Source organism: Zosterops lateralis (genome assembly GCF_965231275.1).
Source record: "Zosterops lateralis genome assembly, chromosome: 2".
Lineage (NCBI taxonomy): Eukaryota > Metazoa > Chordata > Aves > Passeriformes > Zosteropidae > Zosterops > Zosterops lateralis.
This window is the reverse complement of record NC_139763.1, coordinates 67,524,502-67,551,424: the sequence shown is the minus strand read 5'-3', so window position 1 is coordinate 67,551,424 and position 26,923 is coordinate 67,524,502. Positions and strand designations below refer to the sequence as shown.

The 26,923-nt window shown below is 33.8% G+C and overlaps 1 protein-coding gene across 1 annotated transcript in view; it reads left to right on the top strand.

Moving 5' to 3' along the window:
• Positions 1–26,923, top strand: part of NBEA (neurobeachin) — a 453,768-nt gene that overhangs the window by 228,087 nt on the left and 198,758 nt on the right. Inside the window, exons 36-37 of the mRNA XM_083884753.1 lie at positions 4,004–4,112; positions 8,125–8,291. Of these exons, the coding sequence (XP_083740879.1) occupies positions 4,004–4,112; positions 8,125–8,291 (276 nt within the window). The remainder of the gene's footprint in view (positions 1–4,003; positions 4,113–8,124; positions 8,292–26,923) is intronic.

The following is a 26,923-nucleotide window of genomic DNA, read 5'->3' as shown; positions in this document are numbered from 1 at the left end:
TGGTAAATCATAAATTACTGGAAATGAAAATAAAAGGTACAGCAAGCCTGTGGGGAAGGTGAAACTTCATGTAAAACTCCTCAGTCCTTTTTAAAGTATTAATTATGTAGAAAATTGTAAGTATGTCCAGAAGGCATGATTCCTCACTGTCTCAACATTAATGTAGCTACTAGGTCTGTTGAGGGTGGTGCTTGCTAAGACAGGATGAGGATTTACAAGGGTTAATGAAAACAGTGGGTTTAGTTTGGTTGCTGTGATAAGATCTCACTAAAGAACACTTTTTTTCCTAAAAGAGAGTAAAAATTGGAAACCTCTCAAATTTTAGATCATCCCTTTGTATAGCAAGTATACATGCATTCTTATGCCTCAAGGTCCTTCTCAGTGGGACTGGCCACTCCAGTACAGGATGATGGTTAGGGAAAGATACAAAGAATAGATTTTATCCCCAAATGATCTGTAAAAAACTGTGGATGGGAAATCTAGTTGGGCAGATGACAGAAATATCAATCAGGATATACTGTGTGGGTTTCAACCTGCATTAATATAAAAGTTATACAGTGTAATGTACTATATAAATATTTTTTAACGTTACAGTACATGGAGTTCATATTCTTGAAAATATATGCTAGAAAATATATGCATCTTCTGGAATTGTCTGAGGAGATAAAAGACCGATCAATCACTGAAATTTTCTTGTGTAAAATCCCAGAATGCAGGGATAGGAAAAACAGGAAAACAATTCTAGAATTGCATCAGAAAGATTATTTCTATTGAAATAAGACAGCATTAATGTTACTATGTGAGTAGCGACTAGAATTCGTCTAGAATACCGCTGACAGTTTTGGATATGCACTTGCAGGAAAGATAAAATCAAATTATGATATAAGTAAAACTCCTCTTACCAACTGTTTTGCCATACAAGAAAAATCAGAGATGTGGTTTTCTTAGCATAATAAATAGGAATACATAGAATATCAGAAGGAAAAATTTTGTAAACCTAAGGGCAAGGTTTGTGTATAATGAGATAGTAAAGACTGCTGAAGTATATCTTTGGAATGAAGAAGAAAAGGGTTTTAAGCTTCAGAGAACCTTCCAAAGCTTTGTGAGAGTAACTCAGTCATAGTTTCAAGTGCAAGTAACTCAATCACAGTTTCATATACTGACAACACATTTAATGAAGTAGATTTAATGAAAATGCTTTTCATAAGCTAAATACAGTTTATGAAAGACTTTAAATGTTGTAGCTGCCTGTTGCAATGAAGAAGTGAATTTGTCCAAGAGATCCTTATTCTTTTCTCTTACTTGTAGTGTGTGAAGGGAGATTTTTAATTTTTTTATTGTAGTGGAAGCCTTTGATACTACTGAGGGTAAAATTTCTCTTGATTTGGGGTTCTTTCTGAATAATTTCTTATTTCCTTTTAGAATCCAAAAGAAGTTGAGGTATTTTTTCTTAAACCAAAAAGTTGGAAGTTTCTTTTTTATTTGTAATCTTATGTCATGCATGTGATTGAATTATTCAGGATTTAGATAAATTGGTCAGTATTCAAAGGATGACGACATTATCACGCTTGTTCATCAGGTATAAATGAGTTAAGACAGTACATTGAGTAGTGCTGTGTCTATATGGATTTGATTTTCAGAGTTGGCTGGCTCTGATTTAATCCAGTAAAAAAAAAAAAATCCAGTTTCGCCATCTTTTACTTAGTAGGAATGTAGTTTGAGAGTACATGGTAGCTTTCAGTTAAAACTCAAAACAAATACCAAAAAGTATTTTTAATAGAGCTTTTAAAGTTCAAAAGGTAAGCTTCCTTAACAAGTAGAGGAAGTACAGAAGCAAGTACCTTTGCAAATAAACCTTTATAAGGCATTGCTTCTGCAACCTTGTAGTCACTGCCTCTCAGTGATGACACATTTAACTGCTTTAATTTATTATGCTTCTGTTTTCAGCCCTGCATTCTTGCACTTGCAAATCAAAACATCCAGGTCAAGGCTTCTTTTGTAGCCACACAAGTTTTTTAAATGATGGCTTGGATTTTCACCCTTCCTTTTTCCAAAATCTGACTTTCTATCAAGTGATTTTAGGACTAGCATGATTATTAATGGTCTTTAGATGGAAAAACAAATCACAATGTCTTATTACCACACATTGATACCATATTATTTAATTGATTATTCACTTTTAAGAGGATGTAGCCTCTCTTTTCTGATAATCCTAATTTGTTAATGATCATACAAACAGTTTTTCATATTTTTCTTGAAGAAGTCACCATTATTGATAGGTATGTGAGAGTGCATGGAGCAACTGGCAAGACACAGTTGAAATAATACTGAGACATCCCAGGTTGCACAAGATTGTGTCCAGACGGCTTTTGAATTTCTCCAGGACAGGAGACTCCACAACCTCTCTGAGCACCCTGTTGAAGTGCTCTGTCACCCACAAAGTAAAGACATTTTTCCTCATATTCAGCTGGGGCTTCCTGTGGTCCACGTTGGGGCCACTGCCCCTCGTCTTGTTGCTTGGGCACCACGGAAGGATCTGTCCCCATCTTCTAGACATTCACTAATGTTCTTTCCTAAGGACAGTCCTACATTTGCATCTTAACAATAAAAAATTGGAACATTTAACAGTAATAAAATACTGAAACATATTTTCCAGAAGGGTAGATCAAAAAATAAGGCTAAATTTTGAAGACTACAGTGTAGGCAACTTCAGGCTTTCAGCTTATAATTGGCAAAAACATTTTTGCTTTAAAAATAGCAAAGTGTTAGATATAATAAAAAGTGTTATTAAAAGCATGAATATCCACTCTGAAATCTTGATCTACGTTTTTTTGTCTTCATCTCTAAAACAGAGGCCCCAACATTTATGGTTTCCCTTGCCATGCACACATATTAAATACTAAATTAGGGTTAGTGGTTTCTTTCCTTCACAGATGGTGGAACACACCAAAGGAGGCAAGAATAGGGTTCAGATCTTTCCATCTTACAGGTGTAAGGTCTAGTAATCATGACTTTCATTTCTAATAATAATGAATTGTACTTTTGGTGCTTCTAACAACTTACAGTTGAATTTGCTAGAAATTTCACAGCCTTCATATAAGAAACTCTGACATTCTTTCCCTGATGCTATAAGAAGGAAAATCCCAGACCACGTTCCACTTTCATAGAAAAAGAAACAGTTCTTCCTGACCCTAGACAGACCTGTCAGATCATTGCATCCTGAAAGAGATTTCCTCCATGCTGATAAGAAGAGCAGAGTAATTTTTAATATAATGGCCAACCCTAGATATGGGCTATAGGGACAAGAAAGCAGTTGGTTTCATTTTTGCTGCCCAAATACATGTGAGCATTTTTAACAACGCAGTGTTGTTTATGCTTATGTTATGCAGTTTTGTTATGCACCTCATGGCATTTTGTGGTCTTTACAAAAGTTTTAAGTTAATGTGACTACCTGACATCCTCAGTCTCAATCCACTCTTAATCTGTTTTTTCCTCCTTTTTCAGTAAGATTTGTCTATTTCTGATACCTGAAAACATGGAAAAGTGATGCACTTTTCACTCTAGTGTTTGAAGAAATATATGAGAGATATTAATTTGCAATTTTAATAGATTTTTAAATCTTCAGTAATGACTTTTTAAGACTAAAATTAGAATATCTCTATTAAATGTTTTTAATAGTACAAATAAGAGTGAAAGCAATTTTCTAGTTTTTTAAAATGGTAGTGCAATATTCATGTTGAGACTGCTGTAAAAAAATTCAAAATATATTACTCCATAAAGAACTTTTGCCTTCAATAATAAATGGAAAATTTTTTTTCCATTTAATGTGATTTCTATAAGCTTTCAAAATGCAGAAGAATTTGGATAAAATTATTTTATTTCAACTAATTTGAAAATATAATTGCAGGAGTTTCACCAATTTTCCACTGCAAGTAAATCTGCTGAAATAGTTTTTTTGAAGTACATCAAATAAAAAGGCTGATTCTGATTTTTCTTATTTTAGATTATTGTGTCATGCAATGAAAGACCACATAGTGCGTGTTGCAAATGAAGCAGAATTTATTTTGAACCGACAAAGAGCTGAAGATGTCCACAAGCATGCTGAGTTTGAGGTAAGCCTGAGAGCTGCTGCATTTCTGGTTCTCTGTTTTCACTCAGTTGTCACCTAGACTGTAATTCCATGTAATAAAGATTTTATTTTTTTTTTCCAAAGAAGAAATTTACATTGAAAGCATTTCAAAACTGGTTTTTAAAAGCTTTGGTAAATGTCAAGCACAAGGAATGGGTTTAATTTCTCATCTAGTCACTGAAAATCATAAAAGCATTTACAGCTTGAAGAAATGCCTTAATCAGAATGTCTAATCTGATATGATAGATAGACCCTTTGGTTCACAAAGAACTTTTCTGGTTTATTGAAAATAGTAAAGCAAGTCAATTTATTAATTATTTTTGTTGATTATTTACCAAGTATATATGAGTTCAGTAAAAACAAAAAGCAATTATACACTTAAGGTACGTCTCAAAAAATAAGAAAAATAAATGTTTTGTTGAACAGATTTAATAGTTTAAGGTCATTTTCTTCAAACATTTTGAATTTTGGAGCACTTTAGAACACTTTTTATATAGTGAAATATGGCACTTCATACCTTTCCTGGTAGTTAGAAATCATTAACTATTGACAATAAGATTCAGTATTGGAAGATGTAACCGAGAAGCTGACTCCCATAACTCTTAAATGTCTATAATTCTTATTTTGAAAAGGAATTTCTTTTTCATCCATGAGTGATACAGTATACAATTAAAATTACATTGCTTGAAAGTGATCCAAATGTTAAATCCCCAGTTTTTAAAATGTCTTCAGTTTAATAGGTTTTCATTTGTTTATACAGGAATAATTTTATTCCTATTAAAAAAATGCTGCGAAAGTAATGGAGTAAATTTAAAACTTCATTTTTGACATGACTTTATCAAATATGGGTTTGCATTTTTATGGTTTTTCATACATTTCATCACTGGTTTTATTTCCAAACCTGCTTTGCATTTGCATACGTTTGTATAGATGTAGGTATATATGAGCAGTCATATATTTTCACATCTTTTACTGCTCTAGTGACCTAGCATTAGGATTGAGATAGACAGACTTAGTATTGATGATAGTAAATAGCTATATCAATTTATTAATCTGTCAGAAAATGTCAACAAGCACCTGGTGGCTAGAAATAGGAGCCAGTAATCTTAGTTTTTGATGAGGTTTTTATCTCCTTGAAACAGCTCTCTTAAACGTGCACTTTGATGTACTAGTTTTTTGTGCTCTTTGACCTAGCTGAGAACTGTGAGACACAGAGATATCTGTTGTCATTTTGAATACACATAACCTTTACTTCATTTTGTCAGAGCAGACAGCAGACACTTGTCATATGGGATTGCAACAACTTTATTACCAAGCTTATACTGGATATTTTGAACGTAGATAAAATTGCATTTACAATTAAGTGTATGTCAGAGTGAAGTTTCATATTGCCTCAACAATAAATAACATTTGATATCTATCAGAGCATCATGCAGTAACCTAAGATGACAATGGAAGATTGAGTTATCTGCTCTTTGAAGAATACGTTGAGGTATAAGATCTGTCAGAACTCTAGACAAAATGAGAATATTCAATTAACTTCCAGCTTCTGTTAGCAAATAGGATTTAGAATATTAACTAAATTCCCTAAAGGAGTAGCCTCAAGTCTGTCTTATTGTCTGGTAAAGAAACCAACACATTTTTCATATACGAAAATTCTCATTACATTTGTTGTAGGAAAAGACTGAGGTACATATTTTAGGTAAGTTTAAATCTGCAAATCATAAAAGAAAATTGTAAAATGTAGACTCTTTTAATGTGAAATTCACAAATACTTAAATAAGGTGATGGTTAAAGCCTGAAAGAATGCTTTATATATTGTCTTTAATGATGGGAATATAACTGAGTATTTTATTATTCATCCTACTTGAAAGCAGTAGGGACAAAGAGATTTCTGGTAGTTTTCTGCTACATGGTTGTATATCTGTCATTTTGTTTTAATAAACTGTATAGGTATACATTCTGGGGTTTCGTACATGTTAATCATTGCTCTCATCTAGAGAAGTGCATGACTATTTTATTTTATTTCTGCCCTTTAAACTTTAATTGAATCATTATGGGTGAAATCATTTGTTCCAAGCTGCAAGAAGTTACTGTGTCTCTTGCATAAGCCATGGACCAGGATCCAAGTTTTGTCTGTGACTCCAGGTGTAGTCACAGCCAGGAAAATTCCTCCCAGAATGGGTACTTCACAGTTAACTTTCATTTTGTTAACCTTTGTAATTGTTCAGGAAGAAAAATGAAAATTTAATTTTACTGTCCAATGAGCTGGTGAAATATTAACCTCATTACTAAGGCAGATCATTGTACTAATTGGTGCCTCCCTGTACAAGAAGATAAATTGGAAAATGAATTAAACCTTTATGAATTAGTGTAACCATTGTTCTTTCCCAGAGAGATTACTTGAAATTATGTCTGTAAACACAATAGGAAGACCATTGTTAAAATCTTATTGAATGCTAATGTGATCTGTACTATAAAGGTAGTGTGTAGAAATATTAAGAATAAAATATAAAGTATGAGATGAACTTAATTTTAATTGCTCTTTTGAATACTAGAAAATTGGTTTCTATTCAGCACTATTGCAGTATTGAGTGTTGGCTAAATGTTCTGAAATGGTGCACAAAAACCGTAAGTGCAAAAAATATATCATAAAATGTGTCTTTTAAATTAGGTATTCTGAGAATATTCTAGTCTTTGTAATGTATACCTAGAAAATTAGATTTTTAGTGGATTTATTTTAATTACTCTGGCTCCATTCCCTTTCTTTAGACATTTTCAAAGAATTTTTACAAGAAATTGAGTTTGAACTTACCATGATATTGAGTAAACAAATAGAAAAATATTATCCTTATACATAAAGAATGAATTTATTAGAACAAAAATACTCTATAGAATTCTAGCAGTTTAGAAACAAATTCTCATGAAGGTCAAGAACCACAGCATTTATTTTAGAGGTAGTTTTCTCTCAAAGGGCACATGATGGAAATATTAGATCTTTTTCAATTTAAAAGATGAGTGATTTTTTTATCCATTAGGGTTTTTAGAATTTGTAGTATGTTATCAAAATTGTGCATGTTGTGGTATGAAATAGAAAATATACTCATATTTTTTATTTAGCACCTGCAGTAATAAAATAATCAATTTTTTAAAAAATTGTAGGTGTTAATATGAAAATCAAAACCAGTGTACATAATTTTTTCCTTGTGTATTATCCTAACTATGTTAGATATGTATTTTATACTTGAGAATACATGAAGCATTTACAAAAGAAAGGCTAACTTTTCAGGCATCTCCATGGCCACACATATACACACCCCCAGATGTATAGCTTAATACTTTTAGTTGCAATTCTGTTGTCTTGCTACTTCAATTTTTACATGTTCTGAGTGTTTTTTCATGGATAACATATAGTAGTAGGGAGAATTTCAATTGAATGGTGTTATGATCTAGAAATAGTACCACAGAAAAATTCAGTGTCCTCACCTAGACTCTCCTAAACCAGACATTGTTTGATCACTTCTCCACGGCTTCCATGGTGGGGTTGAGAACTGGAGGCACAGGAGATGAAAATCTTGAGATAAGAACAATTTACTGGAAACAACAATCAGATAAGAAAGAGAACAGTAACAGCAACAATATTAATAACAGAAAGTATAAGACAAATAAGTGGTTTACACAGTAAGTGAAATAATACTGGGCCTTTTTGTCTGCCACACATTCTCCCAGGCCAGAGAGAGAGTCTCCCTTACTCCTGCCCCTGGGAAGTGACATGAGATGGTATCAAATAATACTAGGGTTTGGACGTGCTTCCCTCCTGGCTACTGTAAAAAATTAACCCTGTCCTGGAAGAAACTAGGACAAATGGCATATCCTACTCTTCTGAAAAGTGCTTTAATGAGTTGTTTTCATATTCAAAGGGTTTAATAAATAATAATTTCACGCTGATGATAAGTGGCCTGTCTTTAATGAAGTGGCTGTTCTTTCCTTGCCAGTCGCAGTGTGCTCAGTATGCTGCTGACCGGAGGGAGGAGGAGAAGATGTGTGATCACCTCATCAGTGCTGCCAAGCATCGAGACCACGTCACGGCCAACCAGCTGAAACAGAAGATACTCAACATACTAACGAATAAACACGGTGCCTGGGGAGCTGTTTCTCACAGGTAAGCTGCAAATGTAGAAAGTGTGCGACTTTAAACGTTACTTGCAAAGTTTGAGAGAAGCAGGCATTGTATAACTGAAATATTATTTTATTAGGGGTTTAAATGTACTTAAATGTAGCATATGCAAAGCTGAACAAAGTGCAGCTCAATTAAGCGGGTGCTCCTGTTAAAAAAAAAAATCTAAAAAATATCTAAAATATTTAATTTCTTCTGTGTGTAACTGATACAGTATTTGAGGTTTTATTCAGAGCTGGATTGAGTACTGGTTTTGAAAGTTCATTCTATTCAACAAAGCAGTGAAATTAAACGTTTTCATACATCATACCAAGAAGAGCCTTGCTCTTTTGAATCACAAAAATAGCCAGTGGCTAAAGTGCTGACCCTTAAGTGGAAGACTTGAGCTGAAATTGCTCCTTTCCTTCATTCAGAGCAAGGTCTTGAACCTGGTTCTGTCATTTGAGTGATCTGTCTGTGAAAGCAGAGTCTGCCAAGTCTTTCTCTGGTTTGTGTGTTCTAGCCACAAATACTTGATTATTTATTCAGAGTGAAACAACTCAAACAAAAGAAATCAGGGAAGTCCTACTCCCAGATAACCAAAATTTTACAGCCTGATTTGCTATTTAAATTCCTATTTGTCTGCTCTAAATGACACAGAGAAGAACAGAAAGCTCCATTTTAGTTCTGATAAACCTTTTCAGGAAAAACATAGTTGACATGGATGGATAATACAAGAACTTTTTTCTAGAAAAATATTCTTTAAGAAAACAGATTTGCATTTATGTTGAATACATAGTTAGGGCTTAAGACTATTAGAAAAGTTGCAGAGTAATAACTTGACGTGTCAGCAATAAGGTTTAATAAATAGCACATATACTGTTTGTTCTTTTTGTAATTCTATCTAGTTGGTTCTTGCAGTTATACCATGTTTAAAACAAAAATTAAATTTTTCATGTTCATTATTTCTCTTTCTTCTAAAGAAATTACTCTCTCTTGGATGATGACGGAGATGTACTTATTTTTTAAGATGGTAGAAATTGTGGAAATTCAGTCTTACAGAAACTCTGTTGTCTAACATCAAAGACATTCTGGTGGAAATTACAAAAATGACAAGTAGAAAATTTTCATGTGGTTAATTCAAGACAGGCTTAAGTCCATAAGGGATGCTCATATATCTCTAGTTGAGGCCTAAAGCTGTGTGTCTGGAGCCTTGAACATGCTGGAAATAAATTCATTTTTCACTCCTTTTAATGTCTTTGAATAATAAATAACAATTTTTGAATAATGTTTTTGCTCAATGTTTTGAATGGCTGCAGACACTTTGCAGACTTAAATTAGTTCCTGGTGACTGCCTTTTCCAGGAGACTATGTCTTCTTAGGGCCAAATAACTTTTATCTCCTGGATTGTTGATGGCATCCTAAATAGCAACAGTCCATTGCTGCAGCTTTTTTTCTCTTGAGTCCGTGATAGTTTCTCATGGGCCATGAAGTAGCTTGACACTTGTGACAAATCTATGAAGTTTCTTACACTAAACAAAAGAAATTCTTATTTTATCCCTGTAATGCAACTTGTCCTGTGCTGTCTGCTTCTCAGTTACTGGCAGAGCTGCTTTCCCCTTTTGGTGCTTGCTGTGCTGGTTGCAGTGTTTGGCTTGGTTGTGCTTTAGCCACAGGCAGCGGCTTGACCTGGAGAAGGGGGACATGGTGATAGTACAAGGCCTCCAAGAGGGGTCCCCCATTTGCAGGACCCAGTTGGGAAATGGCCTTGCACTGCAACTTTGGCCGTGTGTGCCACGGTAGCTTTGTGATCCAGCACACAAGTGCACCTTCTGTCATGGTACTAGTGGGCTGTGAATGGGAAGGCCTGGAATGACAGCAGGGAGAGAGAGATGCCCAGTGGAAGAGCCTCTGAGCCTTCTTAGCAACCAACGTCACACAGGGAGCAGGTCTGAAAGGCTTTGAGGACAGAAAATGGAGAGGGGCCTCATTAAATTCCTCAGCCACAGAATGCAAAAATTGTTGTTAATTAGATACTCCAATACCTTTTCCGTGATGGAAATCGTGATGGCTTCCAAAAGCATACACACCTCTGGTCTTGGCTGGCATGAAACAAAGCAGGACTCAACTCTCTGTTTTCAGTTCCTGACAAGGAGTTACAGCACTACCAGTCTCTTTATAAACTCATGCTTCTCTGTGCCATGAGAGATACAGCCTGACAGGAATACAGAGTTACTTTAAAAACACATAAAAACCACATTATCATTCTTGACCTCTACACTTCTGTAATGATTTTAAAATTTCTTTTGGGAAAATTGTTCCTAGTTCTGAAGACACATTGCTGGTCTCCTGTTCAACTTGAAAGCTGGAGATCCTTCATTGAAATGGTGAATTCAGAGAGATCCTTCTCTGGTTCAAATGGGGCAGGGTAAGAAACAGGTCATCACTTCTGCACAATAAGTACTTGGGTATGCCTTTTGACATTCAAAATGGATATGTAGGAAAATATTTGTGCAGACATAAGTGGGATTCCTCAAAGCTTCAGTTCTCTATCTGCACAATGGCAGCTACTAATTTACTGTTAGTTACAGCACACAGTACAAATATGTATAGAATCATAAGATCATTTCAATTGAAAAGAACCTATAAGAACATTGGATCCAACTATTAACCTAACACTGCCAAATCCACCAATAAATGATGTCCCTAAATGCCACATCCACATGTCTTTTAAACAACCCCAGGGACTCAACCATCTCCCTGGGCAATTTGTTCCAATGCTTCACAACCCTTTTGAGGGTTAAATTTTTCCCAATATCCAATCTAAACCTCTCCTGGCCTAACTTGAGGCCATATTCTCTTGTCCTACCTGTCCTGCATGTTTCTGTTTATCTCTTCTCTAGATAAACAAATGATTTTCAAGTTCTTTAACAGAGATGCTCACGTTACAAAATATTATGCTTTAATTTCATCAAATATGACTCAACTGAGAAAGCTTTCCTTGTGTTTGCAGTTCAACACAATAAGCTTTTAAGCTCTCCAGCTTTTGTGTCTTTGCATATTGTCTTTGCAGAAAGCAGCAACCAGCGTTTACTATTTAATCTGTTGGTGCCACAAAGCTTACTCTTTTTTCATTGATAAACAAAGAGACTATTAAGAACCAAAGAAGGTTAGTACTGAGAGGAAAATCAAGAGGTCTGATGTTTTGATGTGTTATACATTCTATAGTATATGAATTTTAAATATATTATCATAAAATCTTCCCAAAATGTCTGAAGAAACAGGAGCAAAATTCAATGGTAAAGCCAACAAAATACCATTTGAGACTTTGACTTCTAAGTTAGATTATAATTATATATAGGTAACCTAACTAAAAATATCATAAATTAATAGGTGACTTGCATTTCAATTAACTTCCTAATTAGCTATTAATTTATGAAGGTGAAATTAATTATACCCTAGTACTCCACAACTTGAATAAATGCCTACAGAAAGAGTAACACCATACAACAAATTCCTGTCTGTATGTTAATCAATAAGTAGTTTGAATAGTCTGAGAATTTCTTTACTCTTTCATCTCCTTTTGACTAAAAATGGTGAATAACAGTTTGATAAAAAACTTTCATATTTATTGCTTGCCAATGTTAGCTTCTTTCCTTCTTCGTAAATGTTCTTCCTTTATATCTTAAAGTGAAACCCAAAGTTTTTTCCTCAGTTATTTCAAAGTGTGAGCATCAAATCCTCTATAACAAATGCAAATTTACTGAATCATCTGATTTTCATCTACATATCTCAGACAAAGCATAATAGATATCAAAATAAATCCCATTAGTTTGTTATAAATCCTGTTTGTGCCCTTCAACAAAACTATTTCTCTTTCCTGCATTTGGGTAATTTGATACTTTTAAGTATCTTTGTAATAGCTTGTTCTAAATATACTTTTTTTTGTCCCTTTTTTTAATTTCAGCATTGTACCAAAATTGAAATTCTGCAGGTTTTTCCCGTTCAGATGAGAAACTGATGAGCTGGTTATTTCTTTGATGCATTGTCACTTGTTCAGAGGGAATCTGCAACATCAGGAGGAATCAAACAGGGTGTTTCATAGCTTAGCATTCCAAGCTTCTTTAAGCCAGCACTTACCCTCAGCTTTTTTCAGGGTTATAGTTTTCATGTCACAACATATGCTTCCTTCTGCTTTCTCTGTCAGCTTCATATGGTGCTTCTCTTCCTCCCCATCTGTGTCTCTCCCTATACACATCTTTCTTAAAAAAAATAGTTTTGCAAAACTTGTCTGTACACACAGTTCAAATTCCTTATCAACCATATGCATAACTGTATTTTGGCCCATAAACTGTTACTGTCTTACTTCAGCTTCTTGGTTTTATCAGATACCTCAACTTTTCAAAATCTTTTACGCAAGAATACTGAATGTATATATATCTACCTTACACTTTATGTAGGTTTATAGCAATTTAGAACAATAAAAGGAGTTCAGAGTTCCAATTAGAATTCAAAATCCATGTATGAAATACTTGTCATAGATATTTTCATATGATCAGTTTTGATATTCACAGGAGGACTACTATAATGAGAAAAATGACATTTAAAAATGAGACTTGGTTCTCTTGCTTTCCGTGATTTAATGAAGGAGGTTCCACCTACATTAAAGCAGCTGTACCAAATAGCAAGTATACAAGGGCTTTTTCTGTTCAAATCCATCTTTGGTTAAACTAGACACCCATAACAAATTAATCATTCATGGTGAAGGGCAGAGCTGTCAAACTCATTCTGTGGTGAAGACCAAATTCGTCTGGGGAGACAGGCTGGAAATAAAAAGTTTCTTGCCAGACAGCTAGTTTTGTCTCTCTCTGCAGTGTGTGCTTCTGAAGTGATTGGGTTCTGCTGGGGGCCAGAGGGATGAGAACGGAAAAAGGACTCCCTTTCCCAAGCCTATGGGGGTTGGCAGTTAAATAAGCTGATTCTGGAAAAACAAATGTTTCCAGTTTATGGCAAGGGAGACCAGATCACAGGAATTTACTAAGGAGTTGTTTCCCTTACAGCCATCCTTTGGCATTCTGTGACTCCCTCTCTATACTAGCTGCTGTCTTAGGAAATTCAGAGAACTATTCACAGAACCTATTCTAACCCTCACTGCAAATCAGCTTAATCTGGTTTAGTTATTCATTCATTTCTGGCTCATTTTAACTGCTAGGCATAAATTACAAAGGAAGCTTTAGAGCAGTGGAAAAGATGTAGGACCAGATCCTGTCTACTGGATCCAGAAGCGTGTTTGACATGCCCTTTCTTAAAAGGCCTCTTAAGGTTCTACATTTTTTTCACTTAGTCTGTAAAAACTGTGAATTTTCTGTTTCTGGAAAGGGTGGAATTTTTTTTTTTTTTTTTTTTTTTTTTTCAGAATTTATTCTTCAAAATTGGTCTGATTGAACTGCATACTTTATAGCCTGTTCATTAGCTGTCCTGTTACAAGTTCCAAATATCTTGTTCTGAGATGACTTCATCACAACAAAACATTCAGGAAATGCCTTTCTGTCTTCTGTTGTTTTTAATTTACTTCAGTATTTGAGAGACCTTGAGATCAGCAAATATGTCAGCAACATATTTTCAGTCCAGTATTAGTTATCCATTTATAGTGGGATTTAAACATGAGTGAGATGATTTTGTTAATCTGATCACTCTGTTCTAGTATTTTCCATTTCAGTCCAGTTTTGCTCAGTCATTTTGAACTGTGGTGCTGGTCTATTGATTTTTTTCCCACAGCTGGAAGAAACCTCATAAGAAAATATTTTTTTTGGAAAGAGGTAATGTTTTCAAATGTTGAGAAACAAGTGGTTTTCAAGAAAGACTTACTCAACTCTACGGAATGACTTGTTTTTTCTCTAGGAAGTACAGTACATTTAATTTCATTATAAAGAAGAAAGTCTTCTACACTTTCACATTATGACTTCTGCATTAAGAGGGTTTTTCTTCTTCTTTATTCTGATTTTTTTTCTACTTTTTCTCTCCTTAAATTTGGGGTTCTCATTTAAAAAAAAGGAAAGCTTTATAAATTTTGTTTTTATTTATGACTAAAGGACAACACATTTTTAGACGTCAGTTGTTCCTTTAACTGGAACAGTAATCAGAATACAAATCCAAATTTCATACAGTCAATTTGCCATATATATATTTATTGTAGGACTATATATACATCAGGAAGAAGGCCACCCTTGGCATGTGCATGCACATGCAGCCATTCAGCTTCCAGGTGCCAGTCACAAGAACAGCCATAAAGGTTCTGACCTGTGGTCCATCCAGCCCAGTAATCTGCAGCTGTAACTGAATGATTAAGAAACAGAAAGATAAGACAAATAGACATGATGGATCTGTCTAATACTCACTCAGACTTCTTAAATTTCTAACTCAGGATTTCCTGGGGAATCTCGAATTCAGTCAGTCTTGATGTTGACTTTTCCATATCTTGGTAGGGCTTCAAAGTACCTTCTGCCTTCATGCTTTCTTCCTAGTTCCTGCAGCAGAAACAAACTCTGCAGTGATTATCAGTGGACTGGACTAATAGTTGCTGATATTAGACAATGTTCCTAGCACCTGCTCTCCTTCTTTTCCTGCCTTTAATTTAGAAAGAAGTAGAAACTCAGTAGAAACCTTGAGGGAAGAATTTCTCATTGCTAGATACCCCTTTGCTCACTTTTCTTCACATGTCTACCTGGTAATACCTGTGCAATACAGCAGTGGATTTCCAATCTTCCCCATATAAAATAACAAATAATAAAAAAGCAAATAATAAAAGCAAATAATAAAAAAAGAACAAAAACCACAGATTTGAAGATGTTGAATAAGAAAAATTTTATGCTTCTAGAAGGCCAGATTTTCTCAGGAATGAAACTTATTTTACTTACTCTTTATTTTCTGACATAAAATGGGTAAGACCCTATTTTTAAGTCCTTTTTAAGTAGGATCATTACAATCCAGGGTTCTTTCCCTTATCATGCTTTAAATATATCACAGAAGATAAATGCCAAGCTGTAGATTTTTTTTTTTTTTTTTGTCCCAAGAGAAAAATCTGTAGTGTTTTGATAGACTTCTCCAACGTTTCTTGTTGTAGACATTAGAAACCAGAAATAAAAACCCACTGGAACAATTTTGATTCCCTTTGTCTCAAAAGCTTAATGTCTTGTACTTCTTTATTTGAAAGATATTTATGTCCAACAATACTATTGGCAAATAATTTCAGAAGTTGCGAAGGAATTTTGGAAAGGAATTGAAGATTAAATCATTTTCAGGCACTGAGGAAGGTGTAGTGTGGTACATCCCAATCACATCCTTTGCATCCCCCTTTCTTTGCGGGGTGCAATGTGGAATTTCATAAATACCTTAGAAAACCTGTTCCTTGTCTTTGAGAGATTTATAGTTGAATTTCCATGTGCATTATTGGATCATTTGCTTTGCTAAAAATTAGATTAATTATATGTGGTTTTAAAGCTCTTGTCTTCTTAGTTCCTTTTTCCTCATGGCAATGTGGAATCAGCTAATTTATGTAATATACTGATGTGGTTTTTTTGTCTGCTCTGTTGCTGGGCTTATTTTTCTCCTCACTTTCCAGAGTGGGGGAAAAAAAATCAATCCTTATGATGAATCTTTTTTTCTCCTCAATTTTTATTTCTCTCTGGTACAAACGTTCCTCATGTGAAATATTTTAGAGCTTTCCTGAGCCAATGCTTGGAGCCCTATCTTGCAGTATTGCTATAGGGAAATGATAGGCATGTGCATATGGAACTGCAGCTCCCAAGTGCCACATAAGAAGGAAGTCCTGTCTTCAGGTGTACAGGAGGAATATGGTTACTTGGACACAGATGCCAGAACCAGAGTCTTGTCCCTTCCCTCTTACCTTAATATAGTTTAGCAGGAGGTTTCCTTGGGTTTAACGTTTCTATTAGCCCAATCTGTATATTTATAGATACTAAAACATGAAGATCGTCCTTAGACAACTCACATTTCTGATTTCTGAAAAATATTCCCAGCATATGTCTCTCTTTCAATTAATCACTTTTGACTGGAGTTTTTTGGGGGGTTGTTTTTTTTGTTATTGTTGTTTGGTGGTTGTTTTTTGGGTTTGGTTTTTTTTTGTTGTTGTTGTTGTTGGTTTTGTTTTGTTTGTGTGTGTGGATTTTTTTTTTGTTTGGTTGGTTGCTTGGTTTGGTGTTTTCTGAGTTTTTTATTGATTAATTTTAACTTTTTAAAACAGTGAAAAAGTTTAAACAGATTTACTTTGATTCAGAAATATGATGTCTGTCATAGTTATTACATGATTTGAAGAAGGTTGCTGTACTTGATTATGCCACATTCCTTGTTGGCAACATAGATATGGTAATGTGCAGTATAATTCTAAAGACTAATTACATCATTCAGGTTGATATTGAAAGTACTGTGTAGGGTTATTATCCTGTTTTATTATCTGGTTTTACAGAGTTTATGTAGATTTGCTCCATTTGTTATTATAGCATTTACTTTATGACTGTATTTTTACATAACCTGTAAACTCTGTTTTTTTTCAGCAGTAATATCTGTTTGCTCAGAGTTTTGATGTATATTGTAGATCTATTTCTTGTACACTTACAGATATAATATATCTGAAGATGACAGATTGCAAGCTTCTCCCAGTATTTGGGCTCCCCAGTCTATTGGTATCTGTTGTCAATAATATGGACGGTTGGTTAGGTTGTAAAGCTCCATTGCTCAGGAGTGTTATATTCTGAAGTCATCTGTCATGGACGTGTTGTAGAGATAGGAGACTATTTATGGCATTTTAAGTAACTCAGTAAGACCTTTTAAAATATACAGAAAAGGCTTGTTTACTGTCATCACTGCTCACTTAATCCTGTGACCTTGACATGATCGTACGGCCATAAAGCTCCCTGCAGGTAGTTCAATAAAACAGATGAAGATGAATAAAACAGAGTCCAATGGTTGTTTCAGCTTCAGTAATATACTGTCTTATGCCATAAGTATTTCTTAAACATTTGATAGAGCTGAACCATTTTAAAACCCAATAATGTAGCAAATTATTCAGTTGTCTAGATTATTAGAAAATCCACCAAAATTCATAAACCACAAATATTCTGCGTTTAATTTAAGAACACTAACCATTGCATTGAAAAATAGTCTGTCTACACAATGCCAAAACACTAATATTTAAATTATTTCTCAAATTTAAAATGTTCTAATTTTTCAGATTCCCACTGGGGTTTTTTTTGGGTTTTCTTCTGATATCAAATTAGATTTATTGAGTGGGGATGCATTTGGTTTTGTTACAGTTACAATCTGAATCTAGGAAATATTCATGTGAAAGAAATTTCTTTAGATGATTTATTAGAAGCTATGTTTGCACTTATGGTAAGAAGCAATAAAAATGTACATAAAGAGGAAGTTAAATTTGATGTCTCTTAGGCTCAATTTATAAAAACTACTAAAGCCTTTGGGATACTTTGCCATAAGAGTGCGATAATTTTTATGCATAATATATCTTGTGCTATGTGAAAACATGGAGGAAAGTAAAGTATGATATATTTGCCTCATGGTGAGTGGAAGTGTTGTTTTGGTATTAAAAAATATTCACTTTCATTCTCTTTAATATCTAGACATTAAAGTTTCCAATTTCTGTTAGGTAACAATGAATTATTTTTAAACACATGATAGTCTTTTACAATGAGCATTCCCCTAACCTCTTCTACATTCTTGAATAAAATGTGAAGTTTTCAAAGTTGATGACAGTTTAATAGTAGAGGAAATTTATTTAGTGAACTTCAGATGGTATTTTCAGTGGTAGAGTTTCACACTGAACTGTTGACCTAAAAATTATGAAAATTGAGTGAAACCTGTCAAAAGAAGAGCAGCCAGAAGCAAGTTTTAATATGTATCTTCCAAATCAAAACAGGCTCTACTATCCTTTCTGATTTAATCTAAATTAAGAACCACTGAGAAGAATGAGAGAAAATAAAAAGCTACCACACGTTTTGTTGGCCAAATGCCAGATCAGGTTGAATAAGAAGAAATCGTTTTTTTCATAATAATCTTTTCATGTGAGATCATCATGATGAGTTAGGAAAAATCTCAGTTTGCATACTTTTATAGCACCCAGATAGACATCCTGTTTAATTGTTCCCTAGATATACACTACCTTTCATTTCAATCTTGAAATGAACAGTCTTGGAATTAAAATTTAAAGAAACCCCAATTGGAAATTTGTGTGGAATGGACAATTTCTCTGGAAATGTTCTCAATGAAAACTCGATGGTCTGTTACATTTTAACAAAGTAGGTGTTATAAAGTTTTGAAGCCTGATAAAATAAAACCAAAACATTAAAATTAGTATAAAAGATAGATTGGAATTTATGAACAATTTAGTTGTGTTAGAGAAATATTACCAATTTTCTTTTAAAAAAATATTTTTTTTTTTACATTAAAAAAGTTAAAAAAAAATATTACCTATGTTTTTAGGGTAAATCATCCTTTAGCTTATCAGTATGCTGAGGTTTAGTTTTTGACTGGATTTTTTGACATGCGATACTGTTTATGTTGCTCTTGCTTGGTGAGGAATATATTATCTTCCCTGGAAAGAAACAGACATGTTTCTTCTGAAACACACACTATAAAATAATGGATGTACCTGGCCTCCACTGGGTATTCAGTCATGCTCCTTTCTGAATGGAGATCCAGTGTAAGCCAAGTGCATTAATTTTTTAGTATGTTTGTTGCAGAAGCCAAATCTACAGGTCTGTGTTGGGTTTTATCTATGGTACTCCCTGTAGAACTGTATCATTTGATAATCTTTTGGTAAGCTGTGAAAGTGTGTGACTGCCATCTCAGCAGAGACATTCAGAAGGTTCTACTGGACACCACTAAATTTTAAATTTCTCAGGAATGCCCTGTTTCGAAAGTACTAGAATAGCTCCTTTATTTCAGTCACACTGACAAATTTCTAAGGGTGGTGCTCTCAATGCAATATTTATTTAGAGGTTTCCCCTTATTTGAAAGTAATCCACAAATTATCAATTTGTGTACTCTAAAATTTTTAAAAAATGTACTTCTAGAAACTTGTTTTCTATTAGGACTAAGAAAATATATTTATTTTTACTCCTTTTTTTGTTGAATTTAGCTTTTCAGAATCCTTACGGTAAAGTTGTAATGCTACTGTTTTCCAAAAGACATAAAATCTGTAGGTTAAATCTTAGCTGTAAAAGTTAAAAGGCCACATTAGACATTCCATAACAAGGAAACATCTATCAACCTCTGTGTTATTCATGGTTTCAATAACATTTATGACATGTTAAGGCAAGTTTTGAGGTATCTCGTAATAAATATTTGAGTTTCCTGGCCAGTGACATCTTAGGTTATCCATTGGATTCAATAGTCTGAAATTTTTATTGGTTTATCCCCATATTCATCCACATTAGCAGTTGTAAATGCAGGGTACATGCCTGCTCCTGGTACTCATTCAACCCTATTAGAAATTCATAGTTAATATCATCACCAACATTAGGGAAGCATAAAAGTAGATCAGGGAGGGATATAATTGGTGTACACGTAACTCAGTGATTATATCTGCTCCAGAAATTGCAGGCACTTGGACAACAGATGAAGTAGGCTAGGGAAAGGAAGATTTTCATGAGACCTAACAAATACTGTCTGACTGAGAAATACTTTTAAGTGTGACTGAAGAGTCACTTTGTAGATCCTCTGGGTTTTGATCTGACAGAAAATAGGAAAGCTCTATAAGCAATGGTCCTTCCTCCCCAACTTTTATTATCATGTCTGCAATAATAGTGAAACTATAAAGTATCAGCCAAGCATTTGTATGACCTTTTGAGCTGAATTTCAATATAGTAGCACATTTTTCACTATTTTGAGAACAGAAAAGAAGGGTGAATCTTGTCACTTTCTGTAGCTCTGTGCACCACTATTCACTTTGTTTTCCCTCTGATGGTAAAAAAATGCAATCATCAACAAAATAAAAAAAATAAATTTACTAATCCAACATCAGTTTTGGATGATGATCAAACATTGAGGTTTGAAGTTCTTTATGAGCTAGCAGAATTTTTGGGAATTCCAGGAATGACCAGTTGTCTTAATAGAAATTCTAAGTTCTGATATGTCTTCACATTTTACATTTGAATCAAGACGTCTTTGGGGTCTTTGTCTGAAGGAGGGAAAGATTGATGATATATTCCAAGGTTTACTCTGTGTTTACACAACAACTTAATTTCTTTTTCTTTTTAAACCATCCAGAGATAATGAAGGGGAAACATTGTTTAAAGAATTTATTGTCATGAGTTCTGTAGACTCTTCCTCAGTTTTCTGCCTAAATATAATTGTCTGTGCAGCTCAATTTAGAGCCTATTATATGCCTCTATTTAGAATACCTAGGTATTTCTTACCTTCCAAAAATTTTCCTGCCAATTTGGATCACTGGAAAGTTTTCAAATGATGCTTTACTGAGTGCATTCGCAGTTTGTGCTTTCTAGCATATGGAAAAAAAGGGGATGTAGAGTGACTATTTTATCTGGATATTTCATGTGCTAAAATTAGGAATTAAGAGGTAGAAGTACTGCAAAATTCTGTTTCATTTGTGTACTGCATTTAGTGACTGAGCTCATACATGTGTTTGTCCCACATTATGAATTAAGTTACAGAGTATAGTCTTTGAGATTTTCTTCAGCATTGCTGCTTAATTGTTTGTAGTTTTGTGGTGTAATTATTTATTTGCATTTTCAGTCTTAGAAATTATTTGTTTGAGCATATTTCTTAAGCATTCCTGAGTAATGCAAGAGTATTTTACATACGATTTTGAGGGTGGGTGAGAGTTGTTTATCTGTGGCTCAGGAAAGCAATAGGAGTGAAAAAAATGATGTGTTATTTCCATGATCTAAATGTTCTGCAGCAGTAGCAGCAGCTGAGCAGCTCACTGTTATTCAATGCTACATTAACTTTTCCATTAATTCTGGTGCTGTAAAATATGAAGTCTTTAAGCATTGCAAAGTTGCTGCCTGATTTTTGTTCCTTTCTATGGCTGCTGTATATTTGCATGCTACAGCCATTATATGGGTAATCACCGTCATTACTTTTTAGAAGGTCATTTTCTTGTTGTACTGAATACTGTTAGATACAGAAAAGCTTTAATAAAAGAAAGGCTCTTTAACCACATTCACTACAAATGCTGTATTTTTTACTTCTTTGTTGCTATCATTAGATGATGGCAGCCCAAGTGTCAGGAAGATATTTTGCCACTGTGTTTTTCTTCATTTATTCATTAAATAAAAAACAAACCTAAAAATGAACCCCCTCAAAAAAAAAAAAAAAAAAAAAAAACAAACAAACAAACAAAAAACCACCAAAAAACACCAAAACCAAAAATCCAAACACCAACCAAACAAAAAAACCCTAACCAGCCAAACCCCAGACACCAAGAAAGGCTTACTATTTCTCTAAAAACAAAATTAAAAAAACCTATTTCAATTTCATTTCCTTCCCTATTAGGAGAGAAATTATTAAATACTATTTTGAATGAAGGTAAATTTTTGTTATGTCATGAACATAATTCTGTTTTGAAAATGCTTGGTTTTTAAAAAACTGAATAACATGTGGATATTGGAATTAGAGTTATTCAAGTTTCTTGTATTAAATATTTAAAAATTTGTTGAAAATATACACATTTTTGGGAACTGTGGATTTACTAAGTGTCAATAACAAACCAGACCAGCAATTTGTGGTACTTCCAACCAAGACATGCCAACCATTCCATCTATTCTCCCCTCCAGAATTCACAGAACAATTCAAAAGGGAGAGCAAGACTCTTACATATGAAAGCAGTCACTTTATGCCCTAAATAATGGAGTTATAATCTTGGTGGTACCAGTGAGGTGACATCTCAACACTGAATAAATCATCTGCCTTGTTTTCCCCATCTGTAACATGTGAATTGTGGTACACTGCTAACACTAACTAAGGGATTTGAAATCTGTTGATGGAAGGAAAAGCACTAAAAGTAGAGCTTAATAAATATCCTTTCTATTAAGAGACTGGTCTTAAGTATTTCGTACTGTTTTGCTTTATATTTAAACAAGCTTGAGTTGTGCAGTTCTTTAAGCTTTTCTATGCCTCAGATTCACTGTTTTGATGGTTAAATCATCATCATCATCTGAACCAGCATCAGCATAACAAGATTTGTGTGATGGCTCATGTAGAATCCATTCTAGCTGCATAAGCCATTACCATTGCTCTTAAGATCTGTGTCTGGCATTTTTGGAACAGGATGAAAAGGCACACCTGATTTGACTAGTGAGCTTCTTACTTCTATATTCACTCAAATGATTCTGATTATTTTCTGTGGTTTTCTCTCCCACTTCTGTGTCTTACACAATTTTTGTGATACTAATTTTCTTTTTTTTTCTTTTTTTTTTTTTTTAATTCCGGTATTTTGAAATTCAGGTATTATTTGATTTCAAGTACATGTGGGAAGATGAGTTTAATATCAAAATGTTAAAGATAATAATATCTTGTACTACATAAATGTACACACTATCCATATTGAGCCTTCAGTCTACAAAGAAATTCTACCCTGGTTTCATGACATTAAATTTACAAAGAAATTTTAGAATTTATTATATTCTTTAGGTGCTGAAAATATTGCTTTTCAGGGGCTTCAATTAGTTGTTAACTCAATAATTTAGGAATTTTTCACAGTTCCATTTAGAAGGAACAGTCTAAATGGCATTGTGTTACCAGCACAAGTTCTGAATGTGCACTCTACTAATCTAAACCCTCAATTAGTTATTGCCTAAATCTTGTCCCTGGACTGTGTCCTTCCAACACAGGATTATGTTTTTTCTCATTTATTTCTCATATGCTGCTGAGATAATTACCTTACACTTTTACCTATGGTGTATTTCCTCCTAAAACCTGTTTAGTGTCTTCTCTGTATTGCTGTCCTGGCTGGAAATTGTATCTCTATTCACCAGTGCCAACAATGTGGGACTCAGAAACATCTTAAACAACACATAAGAGGGCTTTTCAGGATTAGGGAAAAAAAAATAAAGACAGAAAGTAATTGGTTCAAACTGATTTTTTTTTTTTTTTTTTTTTTTTTTTTTTTTTTTTTTTTTTTTTTTTTTTTGTTGAATACTTGTGATTGATGAAACAATTTGGAACAAAAAAGCTATGTAATTAGAATTGTCTTACAAAGTTAAACAAATTTTTAAAATGAATTCAGTATATATGAGTTTTAATGAGCTGGCATAAAAATCATTACCTATACATGAGCAAATAACATATAAAATAGTATGTTTTGAATACTGAGGAATAGCACAGCTCTTAGCACTATATGCAGATTAGAACAGCCTGTGAAGAAAAGCATTGTGTAAATATAGGATAACAATCTGTTTCAGTAAATATCTGTTTCTACTTAGATAATTTGTTTTTTCTTTGGTATCTTAAAAAAAGAAATCCTCCTCCTGAAGCATTAAGTGTTTCTAGATTTGGGAAGCAAAATAGTGAATATTTAACTTGAAGTTCTATTTTGTTCTGGCCATTAAAACTTATAGGAATCTCAAGATAATTGAGGAGAAAGCAAAGGGAAATTTTATGAACTTGTTTGGTCTGAATCCAGTTGAAGGATTAACAATGTTAGTCAGACTCTGAAATGGAAAGGCAAAAGGATTTTACTCAAAATACATTTTAGCAGTGATTAGCTGTTATCTGGAAAAATAGATTCCACTTCACTCAGTAGAATGCTATATTTTGCTGAAAATCAAAGTTTACAAAATAAATTTCAATATTTTTTAGTATGGCAGGTGATGAATGTCCTCCTGTGGAGGTTATATCAGAAAATCAATATTTGTAAAATTGAAACAGTATAGGTTTGTATTGATCCATGTGGCTAAATCAAAATGAAAGGCTTTGTAACAGCTTTCTTAGACAGCCTGCTATCCAGTAATGGCAAACTATCAATTTTAGCTTTCCACTGATAAATCAGCTTGAAAATTGGATGTCAATTTTTTTTTTTTTTTACTGAAGTACTGATTTTTTTTCTTCCCTCTAACCTTTCTTGATGGGTTAGATTGGTTTATAAGACTAAGCTCTGCCTTTTTGAAAGCAGTTGTCAAAACTGACATTTAGATATATTTTGAAACAAAATCTAAACTCTTAAAGACTAATTTTTTGTGATAGTAACGCTATGTGTGCATCTCTGTGTAAACAAATATGGGTTTATGTGTGTAATACTGAAAATGACATTGATTAAATACTTTAGGTATATATGTTTCTCCCTTTTCTGATCTCTTGAGTTCACAAAGGTCAGGTCTTCTACTGCAGCTTTTAGAAACTAATGCCTCAGAAACTATTTCAGCTTTCAGTGGTTAGGAAGATTGATTTTTCTTTAATTGACTGATTTTCTTTTTTATTTTGTGTTAAGTGAGACTGTATGAAATGATAACATGAACATCAGTTTCAGCTGCAGGTCCTTAAAACCTGCATGGATGTTCTTTGTTTTTAATGACAGAGAAAACAGGTTACAGATTTTCCCAGAAAATTGCAAAATCCTTTGTGATGGCGAGGGGGAACCCTTTAATTTGGGTCCCATGCAGTAGTTTTCAATGGAAGTTAACAGTGCTATACCTTCACATCTGTACAGAAGAATATAAGTTACCTCGATTGGGTATTGATTGTGAAGTTTGCTGTTTTATAATTACTTTTGGCTGTAGAAAAATGTGGTGTGTATTGATCTAGATGGAAGCATTTGACTAGCAGTTTCCCTTGGCTAACTGTGAGTGTCATCTTTCAGCCGTGATAAATGGTAACACTCTGGGTCAGCATAATTACTTGGTGGTGAAATGAACCTCCTGTACCCTTCTCCTCTCACACCAAAGAACCACCGTAATCATCTTTATCTTAAAGCCATGATTTACTGAACTAACCAGCCCCTTAACACAGTCTTCTCCTCCCCTTCCCCCTGTACGCACACACATTAAATATGGCTCTATACTATTATTTTAAAAACTAAGTGGTTCTGTTCTGAATCCAAAATTTTGATTATTTTTTTTCCTAAACCCTGTCAGTTGACCTGGACCTGCAGGAGGCCAGCTGCTACAACAATCTTTTAATCTTAATGTTTAGTATTCTTGTATTAAAAAAAAAGGGGGGAGGTAAATATTAAGGTGTTCATAATTTTAACACAGTGCTTTTTTAGTCTCAGAACCAAATGTTATTAATGCACTGTTAAATTATTAGTGTATGGCAATGAAAACTGCCATATGAATTTATTGTCAGTAGCTCTTTAATTTTATAGACTAATGTACACTCTGGATGTGCTGTCTTTGGAGAACAGATGATGATATTTTTTCACTATATGCTGCTAGAACAGTTTCATTTTAAAAAAAAATTTGACATCTCATTTAATCACAGTTTTAAATGTAAGATTTTTTAAGCAGTAGCCATACTTCTCTTTACATGTATCTGTAATAGGTGATAAATATGTTATCAGAAATCAGGAAATAATATTTATTGCTAGAACAGAAAACTAAGATGATTTGTATTGTTTTGCACCTTTTTAATGGGGAGTTTTCAATTTGTTATCAATATTTCATTAAAACTTTGTATCATGTTGTTTAAAATGGATTTGTGTTTACTTGCCAGTAGTGTAATATGGCCCTGGGGTAATGACTTTTTGTTAAGTAATGTTAGTTAAAGAAAATCTGGCAATAGTTTTAGATCATTTTAAGACAGCTGTGAAGGGTTTGGATAAAGGTCATTTTCAATGATTGTGCTTAGCTAAATAAATGTGAAGGGTTTCACAATGGGAATCTTGCTTTTCAGTATGCTGTCATAAATTTCCCCTTAACACATCTGGGAATAGGAAGTAAAATGTAGTTGTTTCTGCCTTGAAGGCAATGTATTTTATATTTTCCTTGCTTTGTTTGTTTTCCCCTTATAATGCTGTTTATTCACATAACTAGAGTTCAAAGGTTTTACTTTGTCATAAATTAAATCTTCTATTCTCTGACAGTTTGTGAGACCCGCTGGATATAATTTTCAAGTGGTTGTAAGTCGAAGGTTTTTTTGCTGAGATTTAGTCGTTAAAAGTGTTAAATTTTCTGACAACTCAGCCTCTATTGTGACCCTGGTTCATTGCTTGCTCTCTCCCTTGGCCACAGCTGGCCTCTTGCTGTTCACAGCTGAAAAGTGAAATCAATGCTGGGTCTAACAAAATGCAGATGAAAGCCATTCTGATCATATATAGTCATTTCCCGTAATTTTATCAGCCTTCAGTTTCTTAAATGATCTCTGGAAAACATTTTTTGTTCATGTGAATACAATATCGAGTTTTGTGATAAAATGTCCTTTCTTTCTGAAAAGTAATACTTTCTTAAGCATTAGTAGTGATATACAGTTCACATTGCCATAGCATGATCTTTTAAAATACCAATCTGGTCCTTTCCCCTTTCCCTCCTGAAGGGAAGCCCGTGAAAGCTGCTGGCTGAATCCTGCCAGCTTTGAGCCTTTGGAATCTTGTGAATTGAGTTTTTTATGTCCTACAAGGCTCAGAGCTGGAAAGTAAGAACTCTTACCAT